This window comes from Pseudophryne corroboree, chromosome 11 (assembly GCF_028390025.1).
Source record: "Pseudophryne corroboree isolate aPseCor3 chromosome 11, aPseCor3.hap2, whole genome shotgun sequence".
NCBI lineage: Eukaryota > Metazoa > Chordata > Amphibia > Anura > Myobatrachidae > Pseudophryne > Pseudophryne corroboree.
This window is the reverse complement of record NC_086454.1, coordinates 347,329,016-347,355,328: the sequence shown is the minus strand read 5'-3', so window position 1 is coordinate 347,355,328 and position 26,313 is coordinate 347,329,016. Positions and strand designations below refer to the sequence as shown.

The following is a 26,313-nucleotide window of genomic DNA, read 5'->3' as shown; positions in this document are numbered from 1 at the left end:
ATTTTATCTCATTATCATCCAGTCTATATTAGCAGCAGACACAGTACGGTAGTCCACGGCTGTAGCTACCTCTGTGTCGGCAGTCGCTCGTCATCCATAAGTATACTAGTATCCATCCATCTCCATTGTTTACCTGAGGTGCCTTTTAGTTGTGCCTATTAAAATATGGAGAACAAAAATGTTGAGGTTCCAAAAATAGGGAAAGATCAAGATCCACTTCCACCTCGTGCTGAAGCTGCTGCCACTAGTCATGGCCGAGACGATGAAATTCCATCAACGTCGTCTGCCAAGGCCGATGCCCAATGTCATAGTACAGAGCATGTAAAATCCAAAACACCAAATATCAGTAAAAAAAGGACTCAAAAATCCAAAATAAAATTGTCGGAGGAGAAGCGTAAACTTGCCAATATGCCATTTACCACACGGAGTGGCAAGGAACGGCTGAGGCCCCGGCCTATGTTCATGGCTAGTGGTTCAGCTTCACATGAGGATGGAAGCACTCAGCCTCTCGCTAGAAAAATGAAAAGACTCAAGCTGGCAAAAGCACAGCAAAGAACTGTGCGTTCTTCGAAATCCCAAATCCACAAGGAGAGTCCAATTGTGTCGGTTGCGATGCCTGACCTTCCCAACACTGGACGTGAAGAGCATGCGCCTTCCACCATTTGCACGCCCCCTGCAAGTGCTGGAAGGAGCACCCGCAGTCCAGTTCCTGATAGTCAGATTGAAGATGTCAGTGTTGAAGTACACCAGGATGAGGAAGAAATGGGTGTTGCTGGCGCTGGGGAGGAAATTGACAAGGAGGATTCTGATGGTGAGGTGGTTTGTTTAAGTCAGGCACCCGGGGAGACACCTGTTGTCCGTGGGAGGAATATGGCCATTGACATGCCTGGTGAAAATACCAAAAAAATCAGCTCTTCGGTGTGGAAGTATTTCAACAGAAATGCGGACAACATTTGTCAAGCCGTGTGTTGCCTTTGTCAAGCTGTAATAAGTAGGGGTAAGGACGTTAACCACCTCGGAACATCCTCCCTTATACGTCACCTGCAGCGCATTCATAATAAGTCAGTGACAAGTTCAAAAACTTTGGGCGACAGCGGAAGCAGTCCACTGACCAGTAAATCCCTTCCTCTTGTAACCAAGCTCACGCAAACCACCCCACCAACTCCCTCAGTGTCAATTTCCTCCTTCCCCAGGAATGCCAATAGTCCTGCAGGCCATGTCACTGGCAATTCTGACGAGTCCTCTCCTGCCTGGGATTCCTCCGATGCATCCTTGCGTGTAACGCCTACTGCTGCTGGCGCTGCTGTTGTTGCTGCTGGGAGTCGATGGTCATCCCAGAGGGGAAGTCGTAAGACCACTTTTACTACTTCCACCAAGCAATTGACTGTCCAACAGTCCTTTGCGAGGAAGATGAAATATCACAGCAGTCATCCAGCTGCAAAGCGGATAACTGAGGCCTTGGCATCCTGGGCGGTGAGAAACGTGGTTCCGGTATCCATCATTACTGCAGAGCCAACTAGAGACTTGTTGGAGGTACTGTGTCCCCGGTACCAAATACCATCTAGGTTCCATTTCTCTAGGCAGGCGATACCGAAAATGTACACAGACCTCAGAAAAAGAGTCACCAGTGTCCTAAAAATGCAGCTGTACCCAATGTCCACTTAACCACGGACATGTGGACAAGTGGAGCAGGGCAGGGTCAGGACTATATGACTGTGACAGCCCACTGGGTAGATGTATGGACTCCCGCCGCAAGAACAGCAGCGGCGGCACCAGTAGCAGCATCTCGCAAACGCCAACTCTTTCCTAGGCAGGCTACGCTTTGTATCACCGGTTTCCAGAATACGCACACAGCTGAAAACCTCTTACGGCAACTGAGGAAGATCATCGCGGAATGGCTTACCCCAATTGGACTCTCCTGTGGATTTGTGGCATCGGACAACGCCAGCAATATTGTGTGTGCATTAAATATGGGCAAATTCCAGCACGTCCCATGTTTTGCACATACCTTGAATTTGGTGGTGCAGAATTATTTAAAAAACGAGAGGGGCGTGCAAGAGATGCTGTCGGTGGCCAGAAGAATTGCGGGACACTTTCGGCGTACAGGCACCACGTACAGAAGACTGGAGCACCACCAAAAACGCCTGAACCTGCCCTGCCATCATCTGAAGCAAGAAGTGGTAACGAGGTGGAATTCAACCCTCTATATGCTTCAGAGGTTGGAGGAGCAGCAAAAGGCCATTCAAGCCTATACAATTGAGCACGATATAGGAGGTGGAATGTACCTGTCTCAAGCGCAGTGGAGAATGATTTCAACGTTGTGCAAGGTTCTGCTGCCCTTTGAACTTGCCACACGTGAAGTCAGTTCAGACACTGCCAGCCTGAGTCAGGTCATTCCCCTCATCAGGCTTTTGCAGAAGAGGCTGGAGACATTGAAGGAGGAGCTAAGACAGAGCGATTCCGCTAGGCATGTGGGACTTGTGGATGGAGCCCTTAATTCGCTTAACAAGGATTCACGGGTGGTCAATCTGTTGAAATCAGAGCACTACATTTTGGCCACCGTGCTCGATCCTAGATTTAAAACCTACCTTGGATCTCTCTTTCCGGCAGACACAAGTCTGCTGGGGTTCAAAGACCTGCTGGTGAGAAAATTGTCAAGTCAAGCGGAACGCGACCTGTCAACATCTCCTCCTTCACATTCTCCCGCAACTGGGGGTGCGAGGAAAAGGCTCAGAATTCCGAGCCCACCCGCTGGCGGTGATGCAGGGCAGTCTGGAGCGACTGCTGATGCTGACATCTGGTCCGGACTGAAGGACCTGCCAACGATTACGGACATGTCGTCTACTGGCACTGCATATGATTCTCTCCCCATTGAAAGAATGGTGGAGGATTATATGAGTGACCGCATCCAAGTAGGCACGTCAGACAGTCCGTACTTATACTGGCAGGAAAAAGAGGCAATTTGGAGGCCCTTGCACAAACTGGCTTTATTCTACCTAAGTTGCCCTCCCACAAGTGTGTACTCCGAAAGAGTGTTTAGTGCCGCCGCTCACTTTGTCAGCAATCGGCGTACGAGGTTACTTCCAGAAAATGTGGAGAAGATGATGTTCATTAAAATGAATTATAATCAATTCCTCCGTGGAGACATTGACCAGCAGCAATTGCCTCCATAAAGTACACAGGGAGCTGAGATGGTGGATTCCAGTGGGGACGAATTGATAATCTGTGAGGAGGGGGATGTACACGGTGATATATCGGAGGATGATGATGAGGTGGACATCTTGCCTCTGTAGAGCCAGTTTGTGCAAGGAGAGATTAATTGCTTCTTTTTTGGTGGGGGTCCAAACCAACCCGTCATTTCAGTCACAGTCGTGTGGCAGACCCTGTCACTGAAATGATGGGTTGGTTAAAGTGTGCATGTCCTGTTTATACAACATAAGGGTGGGTGGGAGGGCCCAAGGACAATTCCATCTTGCACCTCTTTTTTCTTTAATTTTTCTTTGCGTCATGTGCTGTTTGGAGAGTATTTTTTTGAAGGGCCATCCTGCGTGACACTGCAGTGCCACTCCTAGATGGGCCAGGTGTTTGTGTCAGCCACTAGGGTCGCTTAGCTTACTCACACAGCTACCTCATTGCGCCTCTTTTTTTCTTTGCGTCATGTGCTGTTTGGGGAGTAGTTTTTTGAAGGGCCAGCCTGCGTGACACTGCAGTGCCACTCCTAGATGGGCCAGGTGTTTGTGTCGGCCACTAGGGTCGCTTAGCTTACTCACACAGCTACCTCATTGTGCCTCTTTTTTTCTTTGCGTCATGTGCTGTTTGGGGAGTAGTTTTTTGAAGGGCCAGCCTGCGTGACACTGCAGTGCCACTCGTAGATGGGCCAGGTGTTTGTGTCGGCCACTTGGGTCGTTGAGCTTAGTCACACAGCTACCTCATTGCGCCTCTTTTTTTCTTTGCGTCATGTGCTGTTTGGGGAGTGTTTTTTGGAAGGGCCATCCTGCGTGACACTGCAGTGCCACTCCTAGATGGGCCAGGTGTTTGTGTCGGCCACTTGGGTCGCTCAGCTTAGTCATCCAGCGACCTCGGTGCAAATTTTAGGACTAAAAATAATATTGTGAGGTGTGAGGTGTTCAGAATAGACTGAAAATGAGTGGAAATTATGGTTTTTGAGGTTAATAATACTTTGAGATCAAAATGACCCCCAAATTCTATGATTTAAGCTGTTTTTTAGGTTTTTTTAAAAAAACACCCGAATCCAAAACACACCCGAATCCGACAAAAAAAATTCGGTGAGGTTTTGCCAAAACGCGTTCGAACCCAAAACACGGCCGCGGAACCGAACCCAAAACCAAAACCCGAAAAATTTCAAGTGCACATCCCTAATATCTCCCAAATAAAATAAACCCACATTACTGTATATAAACGTCCACAATTATCACAACTTAGAGAGTGGTATAGTGGAGAGAGATAAGCTACAGTAGCAACCAATCAGCTCCTAACTGATATTTCTCAACCCCAGCCTGCAACACGGCAGTGAGGAGCTGATTGACTGGTACTTTATCTCTTTCCAAATCTTAATACATCTGCTCCTTGCATCGGTTCCTTGCAGAGAGGCATCTTGGATCGTGTGGATTGTGAAAGTGCTTTAGACCCAGGAAAGGGCAGCAGGAGAGAAGATGACAACGACGCGTAAAGAGACGACACACAAGGGCTATTGATGCTAAACTATGCAGGGATACAACAGTGCATCAGTATGTATAGCACCCCATACAGTATCGTCTACATGGCCTCGGGGAATGGTCACATGGGACACGATCGGGGGGAGGACGCTGGGAATAGTCAATGTGCAGTAAAAAAAAGGATGTTATTGGTATTAAAATGACTTATAATTCACAGTGTTTCTAAACAATTAAAAAGCGAAGCTCGCAATTTCATTGTCAGCTTTACATGACAATAAACCTGTGATATAACACACACGTGTTTATGTATATAGGGCTTAATTCAAGGTTGATTGCAAAATAACATTTTCCTCTAATGGGCAAAACCATGTGCACTGCAGGGGGGCAGATGTAACATGTGCAGAGAGAGTTAGATTTGGGTGTGGTGTGTTCAAACTGAAATCTAAATTTCAGTGTAAAAATAAAGCAGCCAGTATTTACCCTGCACAGAAACAACATAACCCACCCAAATCTAACTCTCTCTGCACATGTTACATCTGCCCCACCTGCAGTGCACATGGTTTTTTCCCCATTAAGGGAAAATGTTATTTTGCAATCAACCTTGAATTAGCCTCATAATACTGTACACGAGTATACAGACAGGTGGATTTAGTTACTCACGCACACAAATACTGTACATTGTATACACGTTTGTATATATTCTATGTTTTTGCACACTTCCAACACTTATTCCACACAGGACAGAGCAGGGTATAGAAAGTGTTGCATAAAATAAATAGTAAATATTGTGTCAATTACAAGATTAATAAATAAATAAACACATTCACAAATATTTTTATTAAAGTTTCCCACTATGACAAAAACAATTCTAAGTGAATATGACACTGTGTATCACAAATATACCACCAAAGTCAATTTGTGGATCCCAGGGCAGTCACTAGGTCACAGTTCCTACCATTAATTTAGATGCACGCAGCAACCATCCAGCAATTACAGCAGCTTGTATCAGGCTAGAACAACTTCTGCAAATGTTGGTCTTTCTGCTAGGGTTTAAAATGCATTGCACCTTCATGCAACCTTAGCAAAGGATCCATACTGCTAGCTTGAATTTAGCATTTGAAAGCTTGGCATGCACAGGAGGCCAGCTGCCATATTGCATACACCACCAATTAGGGAGGCCAAGCTCTGGATCGGCGGGATCCAAGGATTTAGGGCCAAAAACGTCCGGGTCAAATCCCGGGGATTGAGGGATCAGCGTTGAGTGTCCACAGGACGCTCAGATGCTGCCCGGCTTCCTCCTTCCGGCTCCCCAGCGCAGCGTGAGAGGTCACACTGCGCCACCGCCGCTGGGGGAGAGACAGACAGTGTGGACTTTCCCACCCGCTGTATATGGTTAGTTATGTGTGTGGGGCAGGGTGGGGCGAGGGGGCGGCCACATAGTTAAAGGCCAATCCCGAGTATCTCGGGATTGACCATTTTTCAATCCCGATACCCGGGATTTAAAAAATGGCCCGGGATTGGCCTCCCTACCATTCTGCTTTTCGGCACTGTCCCACCATCCCAAACATGCAGGGCCGTCTTTTCATATGGGCTCAAAGGGTACTTGCCCAAGGGCCCCAGGAGTATAAGGGTTCTAGGCTGATAGCAGAGTGTCCCCTCTTTCCAGGGGTTCCAGATTTTTGAAAATCGGCCCTGGGGAACCGGAGATATCAGATGTCAAAGCAGTGGTCCCAATCCAAGCCTGTTAATTGCTCTTCACAGCCAGATATTTCAGGTTCTGTCTGACTTAGAGTTTAGAGGGTATAATCCAAAAGCTGGGACTCTCCCCATTCAGTGGACACTGGCAGCTTGTCTCTACTATGCCCAGAACCAGAGATATCAGCCTTCCAGCAGCTGCTCCCTGCTCCAGCTACACACGCCTGGTATGCAGTTTTATATTTGTTGGTGGATTGCTCTGGCTCCCTAACTCTGACCCGCAAGTCCCCAGTACCTCCTGAAAGGTGTCCCCCAGTACCTCCTGAAAGGTGACCCCCAGTACCTCCTGAAAGGTGACCCCCAGTACCTCCTGAAAGGTGACCCCCAGTACCTCCTGAAAGGTGTCCCCAGTACCTCCTGAAAGGTGACCCCCAGTACCTCCTGAAAGGTGACCCCCAGTACCTCCTGAAAGGTGACCCCCAGTACCTCATGAAAGGTGTCCCCAGTACCTCCTGAAAGGTGACCCCAGTACCTCCTGAAAGGTGTCCCCAGTACCTCCTGAAAGGTATCCCCAGTACCTCCTGAAAGGTGTCCCCAGTACCTCCTGAAAGGTGTCCCCAGTACCTCCTGAAAGGTGACCCCCAGTACCTCCTGAAAGGTGACCCCCAGTACCTCCTGAAAGGTGACCCCCAGTACCTCCTGAAAGGTGTCCCCAGTACCTCCTGAAAGGTGACCCCCAGTACCTCCTGAAAGGTGACCCCCAGTACCTCCTGAAAGGTGACCCCCAGTACCTCATGAAAGGTGTCCCCAGTACCTCCTGAAAGGTGACCCCAGTACCTCCTGAAAGGTGTCCCCAGTACCTCCTGAAAGGTATCCCCAGTACCTCCTGAAAGGTGTCCCCAGTACCTCCTGAAAGGTGTCCCCAGTACCTCCTGAAAGGTGTCCCCAGTACCTCCTGAAAGGTATCCCCAGTACCTCCTGAAAGGTGTCCCCAGTACCTCCTGAAAGGTGTCCCCAGTACCTCCTGAAAGGTGGGACTCTCTATTGTATTACCCCATTGAAAGCTAAGAAATCTATTCCCATTATCTGCAGTCAGGCAAGCTGCCTTCCCACCGGAAAATGATGAATATTAAGCCCACTCCACTATCCACCCTTCCCCTACGTATTAACACCCCCTACCACCCTGGAAGTTATGTACCGGGGGCCCCTTCATTGAGCCCAATGCCCCCTCTACAGTTTAGCCCCATCTGTGCAGTAATGGAGTAATTAGCAGAAATTACTGCTCCAGGTCCTACATGTTGAGCGGAAGATAGAACACCCCCTACCACCCGAGGGACATCAAAGCTGCCGCTGATAGCACCCCCCACCCCTACCGCTGGAGGATGGGTAGTGGCCCCAGTGCATTGCTGTGCCCAGGGGCCTACACTGCTGTTAAGACGGCCCTGCACACATGGGCCATAGTGTCACTTGCACCAGTATATCCCGCTCCAGGTGCACTCAGATGATGGCAATGATTGTCATGCCAAGCGCACAGAGAGGGGGCAGATGATCTGCAGAGGTGCGTACAGTTCTGTATAAGGGCGAGTATACGCATTTAGTACCGTGTGCGCAATGCAGAAGCATCTATAGCCGATCTGCACGAATCCAACTGCCCTGCTGCCGATTCCTGCGCGGTAGAGCAAAATCGCTACCCGCGGCACGCTCTCATCCAAAACCCAGTAAAGACCGGCTGACACAGATACTGTAATTCCAGCCGCGCACACCGCTGAGGGGTAGAGTCTGGGATAATATCATCATCATCGCATTCTGCCAACATGAAACAATCAGATCAAACAAACCGAAACAGGCTTCAAAAAATGATCGCCCTTCACGAATTGTAACTTCAAGAAAAATACAGTTCCGCTATATTTTTTATTTTCACATATTTTTTTTTTTAAACCCAAAATGACGGATTTAATCCAAGGCTTCAGCACGGATGCTGTGTATAATATTTTATGACTTTCTTTCCCCTTTCCTGTTGTACATGGAGACCTCTTGTGGAGGCTTGCTAAATATCCAAAAGATTTCTGTTCAAATGTTACGCTGACGATAGGTACAATGCCATCTTAATCACTGATCAATAATAGACTGCTTCACTACACGGCCTGGAAGACCAATTCCATCTAACAAAAATTAATAGTGAACATTTTCACGCTGGAAGGAATTACAGCTGCACATAAACCCGTGTGATGTAGAGGATCCTATTTCCATCTCTCAGACATCAGAGGGTAGTTCAAAATCAAATATTCCAGATCAGAGAGGACGTCTGTGCTTATTGCAATGCAGGCAGACTGTAAAGAAGAAAAGGGTCGCTTCTCTGGGAAACTTAGCCGCAGGCTTTGCCTCCTGCGCATTCCTCTGCGTTACCCGCTGCATGTCTGATATTAGGAAGTTGGAAACCACAGGCCGACACAAGGAGAAACACTCGGAGGCTTTGTTCCTTGCAGAGGCATCTTGGATCTTGTAGATTGTGAAAGTGCTTTAGACCCAGGAAAGGGCAGCAGGAGAGAAGACGACGACGCGTAGAGAGGCGACACACAAGGGCTATTGATGCTAAACTATGCAGGGATACAACAGTGCATCAGTATGTAAAGCACCCCATACTGTATCGTCTACATGGCCTCGGGGGGAGATGGCACCGCTATGAATGATCAGAGAGAAACTGGCCGGGGTAAGGGCACTGGGTGGGAATTAGGGAAGACTGCGTCAACGTGAAGTGATAAAGGATTCTACTAGAATTAAAACACTTTCTGAACAATGAAAAAGTGAAGCTTGCAATTTCATTGTCCATCGGCGATATAATATCTTTATTAAATACTCATCGTTTTGTGTATAATACACACACACACACACACACACACACACACACACGTGTCTTTATGCATATTGGACCTCATTCAGCAAGGATTGCAGTTGCTGCGATCAAATAGTTGCCGTCCCGAAACAGAAAAAATGCCCATTGCATAAATTGCGAATGCATCGCAATATGCACGCCGATCGCAAAACCATACGCAATTCCTGGAATATGGAAGATTTTTCCTACCTGCACCAAGCAAGGTCATCCACAATTCTTGCGACAACAGAGGCTGGAAGTGGTCTGCGCTGACGTCAGAGACCCTCCTTAAAAATACCTGGGCACGACTTCATTTTTTTTTCCGGCGCACCTAGAAAACGGCAGATTTCCGCCCAGAAATGCAGACTTCCTGTCAGTCAAGCAGCGGCTGCATTGCGATCAGAATGTGTACTCAATTTCTCTCCCTATTTTGGCTCACACAAGCACAATGCGATATATATACTTATTTTTTTTACGATTATACTGTACATTCCATCATATATGTAAAATATCTATAGCATATACTGCTTCAATACATTTGGAAGGTGATCACTTGACTCTTCAGAAAATGTAACATTTAGCGGAGAGCAGCAATATCACATGTATGTATATCACAATGTAAGCTATGATGGAACGTATGGAAGTCCTTTGCATTTTAATTAGCATTTATTCATGTATGCAGTGTTAGTAAATACCGCTCTGCATGCCATAAGTGCGGTGTGAATCGCATGCAATATACAATACATCCGGCTGAGAGCAGAGATCACACGTTCAGTGTTCTGACTGTCTGCTTATACATCATCCCTTCCCGGCTGCAGCTCTGAATATACAGCAAATATATACAGTGGGTGCATTTTATACAAATACTGCAGCGTTGTTACATGATATTTTCAGGTACTGTATCATTATGATATATACATAGTATTACATACAGGGAAGCCAAGTGTCTAATACTTCAGCTCACAACATTCCCCGTCATGTGTTTCACTGGGAATTGAATTTGGGGGCATACAGATAGCATGGAGGTAGGGGGTGGTATGGTTCTGTAAGGTCAGGGGGGGCTAAACCTTGTATTTTACTCTGTACAGAACAGTAATAAATGATTTAATGGGACATTTATTATTTACTAACTGACATTACATATTTTACATCACTGCGCGGCGGAAAGAGAAATCCAGTTTCCAACATAAATATTTGAACGGTCGTTTCCTAGGAGTCATTTTTCCGACTGTCCATGGCGGGTAAGGACGGGCAGACTACAAATATAAAAGTTATTTTTTTAATTTCACTCATAACATCTAAAATATACTCTCTAGTAAAGTAAGTATTCTCTCTCTTTCCACTTCTAGAATACCTACTGAATCTGTTTCCTCTATTGTTTGCATAGACTAAGGGGGTCTATTTATTAACATTATTTTTACATTGTTTTCACATTATTTTAGTATCACCTGAATGTAATAAAGGGCATTTGGAGCAGATTTCATGAAAACTGCTCCAAACCCTTTAATTCACTTTTTTTTTTAGTAACCCACATCGCATTCCCCCCATACTTATAATGGGAAATGTGATGTGGCCAAAGATACTAAAAAAAAAATTAAAATAAAAAAATACCGCAGCGAGCCCTGTGATAATCTCAGCTCAGGCTGGCGAGTTCACAGGGCAGCACTGCGATAATGTGGCATTTGCCCAGCGGTCTCTGCCCCTGGCAGAGAAAGCTGAGCGGGGACCCGGCAGAGTGATCAGCTATGTGTGTCCGATGGACGCAAGCTGATCACAGTGTAAAAAAAAAAAAGGAAAAAAGCTCCCCCCAAAAAACCACACTCACCTGTCCAGGGAGCCGGTGTCCGCTGCTCTGGTGAGCGCTGCCGGGCTCCGGTGCGCCCATATGCTGTGCTGTGACCCCGGTGCAGTAAAGTGACGCTGCAAAGCGGCAGCGCACTTTACAGCACCGGGGGTCACAGCGCAAAAGAAGGACCCTGGAACCTCCTGAAGCAGCGCGGACCGGCTCCCTGGACAGGCGAGTATATTATCCTGCTTTAGGGGGGTGTCCGCTGCGCGCAGGGGTAGTCGCGACGGGAGTGGGGGTTGGGGGGTAGACGACCGGGCGGTAGCGGCGCACGCGCAGCAGGACATTGGGATATTTTTAACAAAAAATACCCCGATGATGCTGCGGAGTGCCATCGCAGGGACAAAGCTTGACCGCAAGCTCTGTCCCTGCATGCAATAATTGATACATCCCTGCGATGTAATCAATTATCGCAGTGCGAGTTGGGGCGGTTTTATCCCCTGTCATCCGCATTCTGGATGCGGATGGTGATAAATAGGCCCCTAAGACTGGCGTTCACTATCCAGCCAGCATCAGTAAGTGTATTGAAACGTATCCAGTAAATGAAGCATTTGTGGAATAAAGTGCTATGCGGGTAGTTCAGAAAATGAAATAAATCCATCGTCACATTTTCACTAACTCTGTACTGTTACTCCCACAGGAGTATTTAACACGCAGGACATCAGCAGTTGTGGAATGACTATATATCCCAGCATGCCCTGATACGGTTTAGAGCCCCAATAGCAAATCTGTGGCAAGGCATGCTGGGATATGTACTGTAGTTCCATAACGGCTGCAGAGCCGCACGTTAACAGGGTGGTTGCGTCTGCTGCCTGGTTTTGGATTATTTCCAGACCTATCTATGAAGCAGGTCATGTTCTGTCGTCTTTCATACAGTTTATAAACAGCATTTTTGCTACTGAGGAAGCTATGCACTGAAGAAACAGTATGGTAATGTGGATAAAGTATTATGGGCCTAATTCAAGGTTGATTGCCAAATAATATTTTCCTCTAATGGGTAACACCATGCTGCACTGCAGGTGGGGCATATGTAACATGTGCAGAGAGAGTTAGAGTTGGGTGGGGTGTGTTCAAACTTAAATCTAAATTGCAGTGTAGAAATAAAGCAGCCAGTATTTACCCTGCACAGAAATAATATACCCCACCCAAATCTAACTCTCTCTGCACATGTTACATCTGCCCCCCCTGCAGTGCACATGGTTTTGCCCATTAGGGGAAAATGTTATTTTGCAATCAACCTTGACTTAGGCCCTATGGGGGAGATGTACTGAGCAGAGATAAAAGTGGAGAAGTGAGCCAGTGGAGAAGTTGCCCATGGCAACCAATCAGCATTGACGTAACATTTATAATTTGCATACTATAAAAGTATACAGAGCAGCTGATTGGTTGTCCTCACTGAATGATAGTTTTATACATCCTACAGGTACTGGAGGCGGGTAGCCATGTTGAAGCCCACAAAATGGCTGCCCCTAGATAGAGTTAAATCAGCAGATCTGCTTTAAATAAGTGCAATGCGGGAATATGTAATGGAGGAGATTAATTTTACAACAGATGCAGATTGCGTTTCGCTATACAGGTGATAATAAATAATAGAGGGACATCTCCCATTGCCGTGTGCGGCACGCAGCTTACTGCTGAAGGGGACAAGTGATTTCTCTAAATATTCAAATAAGGAAATTGCATAATTTATTCTAATCCTTTATTTTCACAGGACAAATAGAGTCACTGAATGTTATTAAAGCTTTTATTTGTGGGAGTTTGATGAAATGTATTCCTGTGGCTGGCAGGCAGCAACGCATCTCAGTAGGCACATTGCATATGCAAGGGACCCCTGAAATATTACCCGGTAGTAACAGCATGTAATAGGTTTATTAGGACTTGTTGTGTATAATGTTCAGTTATAACGGAGGATATACCACAACTGCCTTTCACCAAAGGCCTTACGCTGGAGCAGAGGACTCTGTTGCTGTATTATTTAATGAATGGGTCACACACATATACAGTAGGGTAGTGGTTCACAAACTTTTTTGAATCACGGCGCCCTAGAGTGAATAAGAGTATGAAGTAAAGCAAAGAAAACAAAAAAAACCCCAATGTAATAACTGCACCTTGGCGAAACTACTGCAGGTAGTACAGATGTGCAGAGAGAGTGAGATTTGAGACAGGGTGCGATCATACTCATATCTAGTGTAGCGCTTACTGTAGGTTCTCAGGAGCCCAGACTGGTTTCCCAGGTCACCCAGCAGGAGCACAGGTGTACTCATTACTCACTGACATTTCCCAGGTCAACGAGCAGGTGCACAGGTGTACTCATTACCAACTGACACATTTCCCAGGTCACCCAGCAGGTGCACAGGTGTAATCATTACTCACTGACACATTTCCCAGGTCACCCAGCAGGTGCACAGGTGTAATCATTACTCACTGACACATTTCCCAGGTCACCCAGCAGGAACACAGGTGTACTCATTACTCACTGACACATTTCCCAAGGTCACCCGACAGGTGCACAGGCGACACATTTCCCAGGTCACACAGCAGGTGCAATCATTACTCACTGACACATTTCCCAGGTTATCCAGCAGGTGCACAGGTGTAATCATTACTCACTGACACATTTCCCAGGTCACCCGACAGGTGCACAGGCGACACATTTCCCAGGTCACCCAGCAGGTGCACAGGTGTAATCATAACTCACTGACACATTTCCCAGGTTATCCAGCAGGTGCACAGGTGTAATCATTACTCACTGACACATTTCCCAGGTCACCCAGCAGGTGCACAGGTGTACTCATTACTCACTGACACATTTCCCAGGTCACCAAGCAGATGTACTCATTACTCACTGACACATTTCCCAGGTCACCAGGCAGTAGCACAGGTGTAATCGTTACTCACAGACACATTTTAAAGAGCCGCAGATGGAGCTGGTTAATTCACTTGTCATTCTGTGAGGAGACCTGGAAAACATGCACTGTTTGGGGTTCTGAGTAATTGCCCAGTTTGGGAACCTATGCTGTAGAGTAAAAATTAAGCTGTCCAGCATTTGCATCAGATTCATTGCAACATGGTCAGTTCCATGAGTAAAGTTGCTCCTTTGTTAAGTTCCTGACTATCCCCAATTAATAGTGCAATAGAGCACATTCCACTTTTTGCCCAGGGAACAAGCAGAGATAAACGGGCAGCGGTGATACACTAGCTATGCAGTATGTGTGCTTTTATACCCCTTCCATACCAAAATCCCAGATGACCGAACACAGGTATCAAACACAGGGACTTGAAACAAGTTCACACCGCAGTTTGGACCCAGGTTATTACTGGGGCTTCTTCTCTGCCGGTGCTGGGAGATGACCTCATCTCCAGGAGCCAGTGAGCAGGCTCTCCATGAGGTGTTAAGGGTCATCTTGTCCCTCATGCTTCTCTTCCCCTTATTAAACATCAGTTGGTCATAGCTCAGTCAAGAGCGTTCTGTAGATCGGTGGCTGATTAGAGAACATTGTGACAACGATTTCCAGAAGACAAGTGCTAAATTATCTGTGAAAGTGTATGGACAGTCCGCTCACTGGTTGCCAGAACACAAATTACCCCACAACGGCAGAGATCGCCCAGGATCAGGCCAAACACTGCCAAGTTTTAATTGACCAGCAGTCTGCTACCTAGTGAGAAAGAAAATAAGGGTTGTCCAGACTCCTCCAAAAGCCTCGCACCTCCCCAGTAATTAACAAGATTGGAAAGGATGACTTTATCACTTTAATGAAAGGAGAAATGATGGGCGGAAAGCTAACCTCATGTTTTTAAGTAAAAGGCAAAATAATCTGTCTAAATATTGTCTAGTGCAATTAGCCAAAGTGGTAACGCCAATTATCTTACATGACTAGGACATTGTGGGTGATGAATGACCATTAATGGGCTACACACAGCTGAGGCAGCCATTTTTCAGGGCTGGACCAATATTCATGCAAATGAAGTCGTTCGGTTCACTAGGAACTGGTGACAAGGCTAAAGAATAAGCCATTTCACATAGCGGAGGCAGTCGTTTTATAGGCCAATTCAAAGTTGAGTAGACTGAACTAGAAGAACCTATCTTCAACACACTAGGACAGTGGTCCCCAAACGCGGTCTTCAAGGTACCCCAACAGTCCAGGTTTTAAGAATATCCATGCTTAAGCACAGGTGACTAAATTAGTATCTCAGTTTGATCCTACTATCTGTGCACAATCAGAATATACCTATAATCTGGACTATTGGGGTGCCTTGAGGGAACCACTGCACTAGGATGTAGTGCCATCACTGAGAGATCCAGCACTTCAAACCGTAGAGGCAGCCATTTTGTTGGCTGCATCAATATTGATGAGGGAATCCCATCAATTCACTAGGATGTAGTGACATTGCTGGGAGATACAATACTTCACACCATGGAGGCAGCCATTTTGTTGACTGCACCAATATTGATGAGGCAAGCCCATCAACTCACCAAGATGTAGAGCCATCACCGGGAGATAAAACACATCACACAATGGGGGCAGCCATTTTGTTTGCTGCACCAATATTCATAAGATTACAAAGATCGATCCATTAGGAGCCAGTGACATCACACTGAGACGCATGGCCCACAGAAAACCACATTTACCCTTCAGATGGTCAGAACGGATGGACAGGTGGAACTTTATAGCAATAATAGCCTTTGGTTAACCAATGGAAACATGAGGCAAGACGTGTTATGGTAACGGATTATCATTCCTCACAGGAAACAGGATACAGGACAAATGGCCAATCATCCAACTTTCTGTCAGTAACAGTGTGAATACATTAGTAAAAAGCATATATATTTCTCATGGGCTTGTGGTATCATCATACTCCAAGGTACATTAATGTGGTTTTCCAACTCTGGGCACGGTAATTGGAGCTTCCTGTAATGCTGTATATTCCTGCTGGTCAGTGTTCATTACTGGCAGAGATAGAAGTCACACATTGCTCTAGGTGAAAGGTATTACACGCAGTGGAAACGTGCCGCAATGCTACAGGGCCCACTGTAATCTTTTCCATGAATTTGATCCCTAGACCCGCACATAGGGGGTCATTCCGAGTTGTTCGCTCGCTAGCAGTTTTTAGCAGCCGGGCAAACGCTATGCCGCCGCCCACTGGGAGTGTATTTTAGCTTAGCAGAAGTGCGAATGAAACGATCGCAGAGCGGCGGCATATTCTTTTTGTGCAGTTTCAGAGTAGCTTAATACCTACTCAGCGCTTGCGATGACTTCAGACTGTTCAGTTCCTGTTTGGACGTCACAAACACGCCCTGCGTTCAGCCAGCCACGCCTGCGTTTTTCCTGGCACGCCTGCGTTTTTTCGAACACTCTCTGAAAACGGCCAGTTGACACCCAGAAACGCCCTCTTCATGTCAATCACTCTGCGGCCACCAGTGCGACTGAAAAGCTTTGCTAGACCTTGTGTGAAACTACATCGTTTGTTGTAATATTACTTCACGCGCGCATTGCGCCGCATACACAGAAGTGCCTTTTTTTGCCTCATCGCTGCACAGTGATCAAATGCAGCTAGCGATCAACTCGGAATGACCCCCATAGGCCACAACAGTGCATGTTATGTAAACCACCGTATATGAGTGGGGGGGGGGGCAGTATTTGCACCCCCATAATCTGACCTGTGCACTATCCTACTACTCCAGGATATACTAACCCATTTCGCCGGAATCTCCAAGGAGACATTAATAAGCGCCAATATTTTACGCCTATATTTCTTTAGTATCTAATTCTTCTGGTTTCTGTGAACGAACTCAATGTCACTTCATATTAATAAATGATATAGTGTAACACACATACTATAGTAAAACAAGCACCTTCCAGGCTGCGACTGCTCATTAGCTGCTATTACTAGTATTACTGCTGATGCCGTCAATCAACGTTTGATGCTGCGGACAGGGCACCAACTAAACTCCAGAATTTCATCTCAGGTTTCCCCTGGCAACCAGAAGAAACTTAAAGAGGGTACCACAGCTCTTATTATAATGGAACTATCTCTGCAGCTAATGAACAGCTACAGTCAGGTATAGTAAGTGATTTTAGTGCATCATGCTTATCGCTTTATATACTTCCTAATGATCTATTGAGTTGATTTTGCCTTTTACAGTTCCTGCGGACATATTATATAGACATAATGCTCAGCTGTTATTGCACAACTCATCAAAGTGCACCATCAGCTTCTCACGTCCCTGCACATTGCAGAACCCACATCCCTGCGCGCACATTGTAAGTTCCATCTTCTGGAACGCAGATTGTAGGGGAACTGCTAGATACTATGGCCACAATTCCTCACCTGGGTCAAGTATCTCAGTCAGTGACAGACTGAGCCTCAGTGACATATAACAAGGCTTGGACTGTGCCATTAGTGGGTCAGAGAATTAGCTGAATGGGGCCCTACAGAATATCTGATATTATTACAACATTACACTCGTCTGATAACACAAACCCAGTAACAAATAAATGTTCATTGTACAGCTGTGTGTGCATGACCCGTCTGTGCTACATAGATTATATACTGTATAATAACAGTCTGCTCTTGTAGCAGAATAGGTTACAAGTGCCCTACATAAACCGTCCAACGCAACCTGCCAACCAGCAGATACGGAAGAGCCTCTCAGACTGCAGATTTCTCATTGCATGAATACTGTATATATACTCAGTACAGTAGACCATCAATCAGATCACCTGTGTTTCTCTTTTTCCCATATCCGACCTATGCCCTTACGGGTTACGGTCAATAGGTCGACATGAAAAAAGGTCGACAAGAGTTTTTCACGTTTTTTTTTGTCATTTTTTGAACTTTTTCATACTTTACCATCCACGTGGACTACGATTGGAACGGTAACCTGTGCCAAGTGTAGCGGTAGCAGAGTGAGGCACCTTGCCCGAAGTTTGCTCACCATGTGAGGGAACACGGTGCACTAATTGGGGTACCCCGTCACTTTACGAAGAAAACAACACCAAAAACAGTAAAAAAAAACCCTCATGTCGACCGTTTTCCATGTCGACCAGTAGTGGTCAACCTAATGACCCATACTCACCCTTACACATCAGGAATTACAATAGCTCAGGCAGGCATTGGGGAATTGCTACCTAAGAAGTATCCACGGCGCATGAATAGTTCAAGCTAAGCCATGCCCTAAGCAACACCCCAATTTCAGGGAGGACCCAGGCCTGACCTTGTTAGAGAACAGCAATTCCCAGATAGAACAGCGCTCTAGAAAGGTACAGTGTCCTGCACACAGCTACCTGATAAGTGACGCCGATGTGTGGTTTCTGCTATACAGTAATTAAAATCCTTTCCAGTCAATATATGGTACTTACAGAATGCACATTGCAAGTGTACTGTATACAGCATGTTTATACCAGTATGTACAGCGCATCACAGAGAACATCAGTCGTCACTACGCAGGAGAATGAATGAGCTACACAATTATACCCAATACCACGCAGGCTGCCAAGAGCCAAACATGTAATAAAATTGTAAAGTAGAAAAGAAAAGATGGAAAAGCCTGTGCAGTCTTTATTACGTCTAAATCAGCTTCATGAATATTGACATGAGTTTTTCTTCTGGACTAAGCTGAATTGTTAGAGAGCGGTCCTAGGGGGATTTAAACCCCACAATATGGTAGCTTTAACCCCCAAAAGTGTCAGTGACATTTGAGACATATATATATATATATATATATATATATATATATAGGCATGTCGAAAACACCTCTCAGATTGAACTTTGCCCATTAAAGACCACTGGCACCGTGCCACCATATACTGCACGGTAGGTTAATTGGGGTCACAAATTTCTATTTAGCAATAAATATCTCCAATATCACCATCTACTGTATCCGGAATCACCATAGGATACTGGTTCACTCACAACCATTAGGTGTAACTATAATAACCCAGTAACAGAATTTGTCTTGTGATAGACACTTTAATCCAGATGATATTTGCCAGCTGTAAACTTGTGCCCACAGGAGAGGTGTCGCGCCACAGTCTAGCAAAGTCATTGCTGGATAAATCAAATCAGTCTGCTTGGATCTCAAACATTCAACAGGATACACATGAGATTTACTGGGCTCAGACATAAAACACCCTGTGCTACAGTAAGTTACGGCCAGCATGATCTAGGTGGGGCTTGCAGCAACAGGTGTTATACACGTCTATGTCCAATCACTGTCCATCTTTAATCATATTTAAAAGCAATCAACAGCAGAATAAAATAACAATCACTAATACTCAAGGTGCTTGTAGCTATACCTGTTCTGCAGCAGCAGCCATTGAGGATGTCGCTTTGTAATCACTTTATTGAAAGCAGTAATAACAAAAGTAGGTGTGCAATACGGAGGACTAAAAGGAATCACTACCTGCAGCCAGATAGGATCAGTTTAGCACACCTAGTGCAATAATGCTTATATTGCATGCATTAAACTCTGCATTTCTTCCACATCTCACCTACTCTATGATTATATATACACATTTAAATCTAACTACATGAGCCATACACCTTCTGAGTATATGACTTAGGTATTCACCAAATGATTAGCCGTTGTTGGACACCAATATCTCTCCCATTTTTTTAATGGGGGGGGGGGTGCATATCCGCCTACAACGCAACTAAGTGATTCTACACCACCCTTTCACCGCTGGAGAGAACTCAGAAATCCACTTTACTGCACCATTGCCTTGTTACATTCTGATGGGAGCTGACTGCTTGTTATCAGGCTGATAAATCAGGTTCTGCAAACTTGTTCTGTATTTTCTGGCAGGCTCTTCTCTCAGCAGGAACCCTGAATTTTGCATTGAGCGGTTAGGAAGCCTATGGCTTCAGCTGCAGCCTGATCTGCTTGCATTTCCTCTCAATGATGCTCAGCTGCTGTGTGGTTTCACAGCATCAAATAATGATCTCAGTTACCTATCTCTCCCCTTATTCCACTGATCTGCAAGTCTTTCCCCAGTTACTGGTTTACTAGCTACTTTCCTAAAATGCACTTCTGGGTTTTAACTCTTTCCTACCCAAGAGAACTGCATTTGCCAGCCTCAGGAGACAGTAACATTCATTATCCACACACAGAACATATACATATAACAGTGCAAGTCTACAAACGCATGCTTTATTCAATGAAACCCTAAACTTTGCACATTGCAACAGCGTCCAACATAATCCAAAGACTCAGGCTTCATGGAACCATCCAGGATAGACTGTATGTGCCCAAGGTGACAGAGGCTTCATAAGCAAGTGACAAAATGCAGAGTAGCCTGCTTGCAAGTGCTGCAGAAGGTCTAGCATAGAGTTGCTTAGCAATATGTCTAAACTTTAGGGGTGATATAGTAGCAGGGGGTGCTGTGATGACCCCCCTTCCACCCCATATAAATAAACAGCTCTTTGAGATGATTATTTAGCAGAAAAGCTCAAATGTCAAGCAGATTTTTCCTTTCCTAGGGAATTAGGAAGAGGTGGGAGCTGTGGATGGTGGAGAGAGGGTAGGATATCCTGGTCTGACTGACAGCAGCAGAAGCACTGCCACATGCCTTTGGGAGAGAGACAGTTGTTTGTGCTAGATCTATAAGGGTCTGTGCTCAGTACTGCAATAGGGTGCAACATTGTGGCACACATAGCTCACTACAAATCTATGCAATATGCTACTTTTTGTAAAACACATAATAAACCATTTGCAATAATAATAAAAAATAAGAATCCAGGAGGTCCTATGGGGGTGTGATGCTGGTACTGTCTCCAGTACAAACTTCTATATGTACAATGCACCCTTACAATCCACACAGGCACCAGCACAATAATCCGGGGATCAGGCTGTTAGCGCAGGCAAGTCCATGCAAAATGCCCCAACACCCCAGCAGACCCCTTTAATATTCCATGCACCCAAGTTTCCATAAGAGCAAAGATCCAACTCTGACTGCAATGGAAATCCTGGAGAACACAGAGGCTTTAGGGAGGGGGCACAGGATTCAGAGATGCAGCTATGAGAAGGGGGGAGAGTGGGGGCTGCCATCTCCCAAGGGGGGCACCAGCCAGGGGTGGTGGGGGTGATGCAGGACCACAAAACCAGCACCCCCACTTTAGATCTCACAGCAACCTCTCCCCTCCAAATAATCTCTGACAAAGGGTCTGTGATAGAGACACAGACAGTAAGGACTGTACAGCAGCAATAGCCCCAGAGCAGGGCAGAAAGCAGCAGATGACAGCATAGATTGCCTCTTACCTGGGATAGCAGCAGCAGGGACAGGGTGAGCTGAGATTTGGGCTCCATGTTCCAGGCTAGAAGGGACCACAGGGCTCTCATTCATGTACTGAGGCTGCACTGTGCATATTTCCACTGAGGCTCAGAGAAGAAGCTTCGTGTAGAGAGAGAGCAGCCAACTTCCCAAATAGATCAGCAGCATCACCAGTAAAGCATTGGATAGAGCCTGGTGACCAGAGCCAATGGCTTCACTAGGTGCATTTCATCACACGTCGTATCCCCACTATGTGAGGCTGATATTGGGAACCCGCCTCTGGCAATCACCTCCTCTCTAGCAGGGCTGCTCCAGTCTCTCCTGTGCCCACCAGTAACACAGGGGCTCTGCAATGTACACACTGTATTGTAACTACCTGTGATACATTGTGCACACCACACTGCAGCTGACACCCTACATCACACTCTGCTATTAAAGGGTTAATCAGGGGATACAGTGTAGCGGCTGCCTGCAGTCTGTATGTTGCAGGGAAATCCGGGGATCTGCACTTATTCTGGACAGAGTTTAGTGCATTTCTGCTTTATTTTATTTTTGCATGTAAAACCCTTCAGTGGTTAGGCTGCAGCTACTGTGCTGGAGTACCGGTGCAACCACTGAGGAGCACACTGACAGGGCTGTACCGGTGCAACCACTGAGGAGCACACTGCCAGGGCTGTGCCGGTGCAACCACTGAGGAGCACACTGACAGGGCTGTGCCAGTGCAACCACTGAGGAGCACACTGACAGGGCTGTGCTGGTGCAACCACTGAGGAGCACACTGTCAGGGCTGTACCTGTGCAACCACTGAGGAGCACACTCTCAGGGCTGTGCTGGTGCAACCACTGAGGAGCACACTGCCAGGGCTGTGCTGGTGCAACCACTGAGGAGCACACTGCCAGGGCTTTGCTAGTGCAACCACTGAGGAGCACACTGCCAGGGCTGTACTGGTGCAACCACTGAGGAGCACACTGCCAGGGCTGTGCTAGTGCAACCACTGAGGGGCACACTGTCAGGGCTGTGCTAGTGCAACCACTGAGGAGCACACTGTCAGGGCTGTGCTAGTGCAACCACTCAGGAGCAGCACTGTCAGGGCTGTGCTGGTGCAACCACTGAGGAGCACACTGTCAGTGCTATACTGGTGCAACCACTGATGAACACACTGCCAGGGCTGTACTGGTGCAACCACTGAGGAGCACACTGTCAGGGCTGTGCTGGTGCAACCACTGAGGAGCACACTCTCAGGGCTGTGCTGGTGCAACCACTGAGGAGCACACTGCCAGGGCTGTGCTGGTGCAACCACTGAGGAGCACACTGCCAGGGCTTTGCTGGTGCAACCACTGAGGAGCACACTGCCAGGGCTGTGCTGGTGCAGCTGCTGAGGAGCACACTGTCAGGGCTGTGCTGGTGCAACCGCTGAGGAGCACACTGTCAGGGCTGTGCTGGTGCAACCACTGAGGAGCACACTGCCAGGCTGTGCTAGTGCAACCACTGAGGAGCACACTGTCAGGGCTATGCTGGTGCAACCACTGAGGAACACACTGACAGGGCTGTACTGGTGCAACCACTGAGGAGCACACTGTCAGGGCTGTGCTGGTGCAACCACTGAGGAGCACACTGCCAGGGCTGTACCAGTGCAACCACTGAGGAGCACACTCTCAGGGCTGTGCTGGTGCAACCACTGAGGAGCACACTGCCAGGGCTGTGCTGGTGCAACCACTGAGGAGCACACTGCCAGGGCTTTGCTAGTGCAACCACCGAGGAGCACACTGCCAGGGCTGTACTGGTGCAACCACTGAGGAGCACACTGCCAGGGCTGTGCTAGTGCAACCACTGAGGGGCACACTGTCAGGGCTGTGCTAGTGCAACCACTCAGGAGCAGCACTGTCAGGGCTGTGCTGGTGCAACCACTGAGGAGCACACTGTCAGTGCTATGCTGGTGCAACCACTGAGGAACACACTGCCAGGGCTGTACTGGTGCAACCACTGAGGAGCACACTGTCAGGGCTGTGCTGGTGCAACCACTGAGGAGCACACTCTCAGGGCTGTGCTGGTGCAACCACTGAGGAGCACACTGTCAGGGCTGTGCTGGTGCAACCACTGAGGAACACACTGCCAGGCTGTGCTAGTGCAACCACTGAGGAGCACACTGTCAGGGCTATGCTGGTGCAACCACTGAGGAACACACTGCCAGGGCTGTACTGGTGCAACCACTGAGGAGCACACTGTCAGGGCTGTGCTGGTGCAACCACTGAGGAGCACACTGCCAGGGCTGTGCTGGTGCAACCACTGAGGAGCACACTGCCAGGGCTGTACTGGTGCAACCACTGAGGAGCACACTGCCAGGGCTGTGCTGGTTCAACCACTGAGGAGCACACTGCCAGGGCTTTGCTGGTGCAACCACTGAGGAGCACACTGCCAGGGCTGTGCTAGTGCAACCACGGAGGAGCACACTGCCAGGGCTGTGCTAGTGCAACCACGGAGGAGCACACTTTCAGGGCTGTGCTGGTGCAACCACTGAGGAGCACACTGCCAGGGCTGTGCTGGTGCAACCACTGAGGAGCACACTGCCAGGGCTGTACTGGTGCAACCACTGAGGAGCACACTGCCAGGGCTTTGCTGGTGCAACCACTGTGGAGCACACTGCCAGGGCTGTGCTAGTGCAACCACTGAGGAGCACACTGCCAGGGCTGTACTGGTGCAACCACTGTGGAGCACACTGCCAGAGCTGTGCTAGTGCAACCACTGAGGAGCACACTGTCAGGGCTGTGCTGGTGCAACCACTCAGGAGCAGCACTGCCAGGGCTGTGCTGGTGCAACCACTGAGAAGCAGCACTGCCAGGGCTGTGCTGGTGCAACCAGTGAGGAGCACACTTCCAGGGCTGTGCTGGTGCAACCACTGAGGAGCACACTGTCAGGGCTGGTGCAACCACCGAGGAGCACACTGCCAGGGCTTTGCTAATGCAACCACTGAGGAGCACACTGCCAGGGCTGTACTGGTGCAACCACTGAGCAGTACACTGCCAGGGCTGTAGTGGTGCAACCACTGAGGAGCACACTGCCAGGGCTGTACTGGTGCAACCACTGAGGAGCACACTGCCAGGGCTGTGCTAGTGCAACCACTGAGGAGCACACTGCCAGGGCTGTGCTAATGCAACCACTGAGGAGTACACTACCAGGGCTGTACTGGTGCAACCACTGAGGAGCACACTGCCAGAGCTGTACTGGTGCAACCACTGAGGAGCACACTGCCAGGGCTGTGCTAGTGCAACCACTGAGGAGCACACTGCCAGGGCAGTGCTAGTGCAACCACTGAGGAGCACACTGCCAGGGCTGTGGCCACTCTCCTTATTAACACCCTGGCAAGGACCTGATAGTCTGGGTAGTACCCACTGTACTGGGGGGCTGGTGGTAATATAGGATAATACAGTGCAGAGAAGTGACGGAAGGATTCCTATATATAGCCATGGATTGGCAACTTTGTAACTGAAGATACGTTTGGTCCAGAGCAATGTACAGTAAGCAGCACCCCTGCAATGTACAGTAAGCAGCGCCCATGCAATGTACAGTAAGTAGCACCCCTGCAATCTACAGTAAGTAGCGCCCCTGCAATGTACAGTATGTAGCACCCCTGCAATGTACAGTAAGTAGCACCCCTGCAATGTACAGTAAGCAGCACCCCTGCAATGTACAGTAAGCAGCATGCCTGCAATGTACAGTAAGTAGCACCCCTGCAATGTACAGTAAGCAGCATCCCTGCAATGTACAGTAAGTAGCACCCCTGCAATGTACAGTAAGCAGCGCCCCTGCAATGTTCAGTAAGAAGCACCTCTGCAATGTACAGTAAGCAGCACCCCTGCAATGTACAGTAAGTAGCACCCCTGCAATGTACAGTAAGTAGCACCTCTGCAATGTACAGTATGTAGCACCTCTGCAATGTACAGTAAGCAGCACCCCTGCAATGTACAGTATGTAGCACCCCTGCAATGTACAGTAAGTAGCACCCCTGCAATGTACAGTAAGCAGCACCCCTGCAATGTACAGTAAGCAGCATGCCTGCAATGTACAGTAAGCAGCACGCCTGCAATGTACAGTAAGCAGCATCCCTGCAATGTACAGTAAGTAGCACCCCTGCAATGTACAGTAAGCAGCGCCCCTGCAATGTTCAGTAAGAAGCACCTCTGCAATGTACAGTAAGCAGCACCCCTGCAATGTACAGTATGTAGCACCCCTGCAATGTACAGTAAGTAGCACCCCTGCAATGTACAGTAAGTAGCACCTCTGCAATGTACAGTATGTAGCACCTCTGCAATGTACAGTAAGCAGCACCCCTGCAATGTACAGTATGTAGCACCCCTGCAATGTACAGTATGTAGCACCTCTGCAATGTACAGTATGTAGCACCCCTGCAATGTATAGTAAGCAGCACCTCTGCAATGTACAGTAAGTAGCACCCCTCCAATGTACAGTAAGTTGCACCCCTGCAATGTACAGTAAGCAGCACCCCTGCAATGTACAGTATGTAGCACCCCTACTCATGTTTGGGGAAAACCAGTGAATCCAAAGATATCCATGATTGAGCACAGATGATTAAATCAAATTGACTGAAGTCACCTGTGGTCAAGCATGAATATTCTTATCCACTCAACTGAAGATGTTTCCCTTCAAAACCGTTCATATAGTTGCATACCTCCCAACATGACCCTCTCCAGGAGGGACACAATGCTCTGCTTCTGGACTTTTCTCTTAATTTATGATTGCCGGCACCTATCCTGGATTTTTCTCTTAATCTATGATTGCCGGCACCTGTTCTGGATTATTCCCTTAATCTATGATTGCCGGCACCTGTTCTGGATTTTTCTTTTAATCTATGATTGCCAGCACCTGTTCTGGATTTTTCTCTTAATCTATGATTGCCGGCACCTGTTCTGGACTTTTCTTTTAATCTATGATTGC

At 47.5% G+C, this 26,313-nt stretch overlaps 1 protein-coding gene across 2 annotated transcripts in view; it reads right to left on the bottom strand.

Moving 5' to 3' along the window:
* Window positions 1–21,693, bottom strand: part of CDH13 (cadherin 13) — a 1,087,951-nt gene extending 1,066,258 nt beyond the window's left edge. Inside the window, exon 1 of one of the 2 annotated variants that reach the window (XM_063945965.1) lies at window positions 21,348–21,693. In XM_063945965.1, coding sequence (XP_063802035.1) covers window positions 21,348–21,428 — 81 coding nt within the window. In that variant the 5' untranslated portion in view covers window positions 21,429–21,693. The remainder of the gene's footprint in view (window positions 1–21,347) is intronic. The other variant, XM_063945966.1, reaches the window with a different exon arrangement.
* Between the last annotated feature and the right edge of the window lie 4,620 nt (window positions 21,694–26,313).